This window comes from Melospiza georgiana, chromosome 25, assembly GCF_028018845.1.
Source record: "Melospiza georgiana isolate bMelGeo1 chromosome 25, bMelGeo1.pri, whole genome shotgun sequence".
Taxonomy (NCBI): domain Eukaryota; kingdom Metazoa; phylum Chordata; class Aves; order Passeriformes; family Passerellidae; genus Melospiza; species Melospiza georgiana.
In genome coordinates this window covers 4,080,135-4,081,692 of record NC_080454.1, presented here as the reverse complement: position 1 = coordinate 4,081,692, position 1,558 = coordinate 4,080,135, and the positions used below count along the sequence as shown (strand labels likewise).

Below are 1,558 nucleotides of genomic sequence, written 5' to 3'. Positions count from 1 at the left end.
TGTGCTGCTGTGCTGGGAGTCTCTACCCTCCACCCCTGCTCACAGGCACTGCCCCTGCAGGGAAAGAGAAGGGCTCAGGAAGAATTCCGGGCACACAGGTCAGGGCAAGCTTGTTTTTATTTAAATCTCAAGGGAAAAAGCCTCTTGCAAGTCTTCATATTTCAAAAGAAGGTAGATAGTAATGTAGAAACGCTAAGTGCAATACTGCAGTATTTTGTAAAAAACAGACCAACAATAGAAAAAAGTTACAAAATAAAAACAGAGACATAGGGGAAAAAAGGATGAGATTCTAAAGAGTTATATTCTGAAGGCTCTGCATCATAAAATGGTTCTGAAATGCTTCTGAAAATACAGTACAATCAATTTTCTCAGGGCCTCCTTGAGCTCCTGGTTCCTCAGGCTGTAGATGAGTGGGTTCAGGGCCGGAGGCACCACTGAGTACAGAAGTGACAGGGCTAGATCCAGAGATGGGGAGGAGATGGAGGGGGGCTTCAGGTAGGCAAAAATGCCAGTGCTGAGAAACAGGGAGACCACGGCCAGGTGAGGGAGGCAGGTGGAAAAGGCTTTGTGCCGTCCCTGCTCAGCGGGGATCCTCAGCACAGCCCTGAAGATCTGCACATAGGAGAAAACAATGAACACAAAACAAGCAAAGAATAGAAGAGCACTTAGCACAATAAGCCCAAGTTCCCTGAGGTAGGATTTGGAGCAGGAGAGTTTGAGGATCTGTGGGATTTCACAGAAGAACTGGCCCAGGGCATTGCCACGGCACAGGGGCAGGGAAAATGTATTGGCTGTGTGCAGCAGTGAATAGAGAAAGGCACTGGCCCAGGCAGCTGCTGCCATGTGGGCACAAGGTCTGCTGCCCAGGAGGGTCCCGTAGTGCAGGGGTTTGCAGATGGACACATAGCGGTCGTAGCACATGATGGTCAGGAGGGAAAGCTCTGCTGAGATGAAGAACACAAAGAAAAAGAGCTGAGCAGCACATCCAGTGTAGGAGATGTCCTTGGTGTCCCAGAGGGAATTGTGCATGGCTTTGGGGACAGTGGTGCAGATGGACCCCAGGTCGCTGAGGGCCAGGTTGAGCAGGAAGAAGAACATGGGCGTGTGCAGGTGGTGGCCGCAGGCTACGGCGCTGATGATGAGGCCGTTGCCCAGGAGGGCAGCCAGGGAGATGCCCAGCAAGAGGCAGAAGTGCAGGAGCTGCAGGTGCCGTGTGTCTGCCAATGCCAGCAGGAGGAAGTGCCTGATGGAGCTGCTGTTGGACATTCCTAACTCTGGGCATTGTGGTCTGTAGAAACAAGACATTGAGAAGCTGAGACCAAGCTCTTGGAATCAATCCTATAGGGTTATTTTAGGAATTCCCTCAAAACTACTTCTCTCCCTGTGGGGAAACTTCACTCAATATGTTTATTCTTGAGCTTGGGTTTATGCTCCTGATTTACTGATTCATCTTAAGCACTGCTCTCAGCCTGAACCCTGGGGAAGCCCACAGGGAAAACAGGGCTCCCTCTGCCACATTGCAGTCAGACCTGCTGGTCCCCACACAGGTGCACTTTGC

General features: G+C 51.0%; 1 protein-coding gene across 1 annotated transcript; it reads right to left on the bottom strand.

Moving 5' to 3' along the window:
• Positions 1-318: 318 nt before the first annotated feature.
• Positions 319-1,266, bottom strand: LOC131093345 (olfactory receptor 14A16-like). Its single transcript, XM_058040501.1, has one exon. The coding sequence runs from the start codon at positions 1,264-1,266 to the stop codon at positions 319-321; it is 948 nt and encodes a 315-aa protein (XP_057896484.1).
• Between the last annotated feature and the right edge of the window lie 292 nt (positions 1,267-1,558).

Bases quoted from the DNA above. Each gene is read 5' to 3' on its own strand.
- LOC131093345 (XM_058040501.1), bottom strand. From the start codon at position 1,266: ATGTCCAACAGCAGCTCCATCAGGCACTTCCTCCTGCTGGCATTGGCA.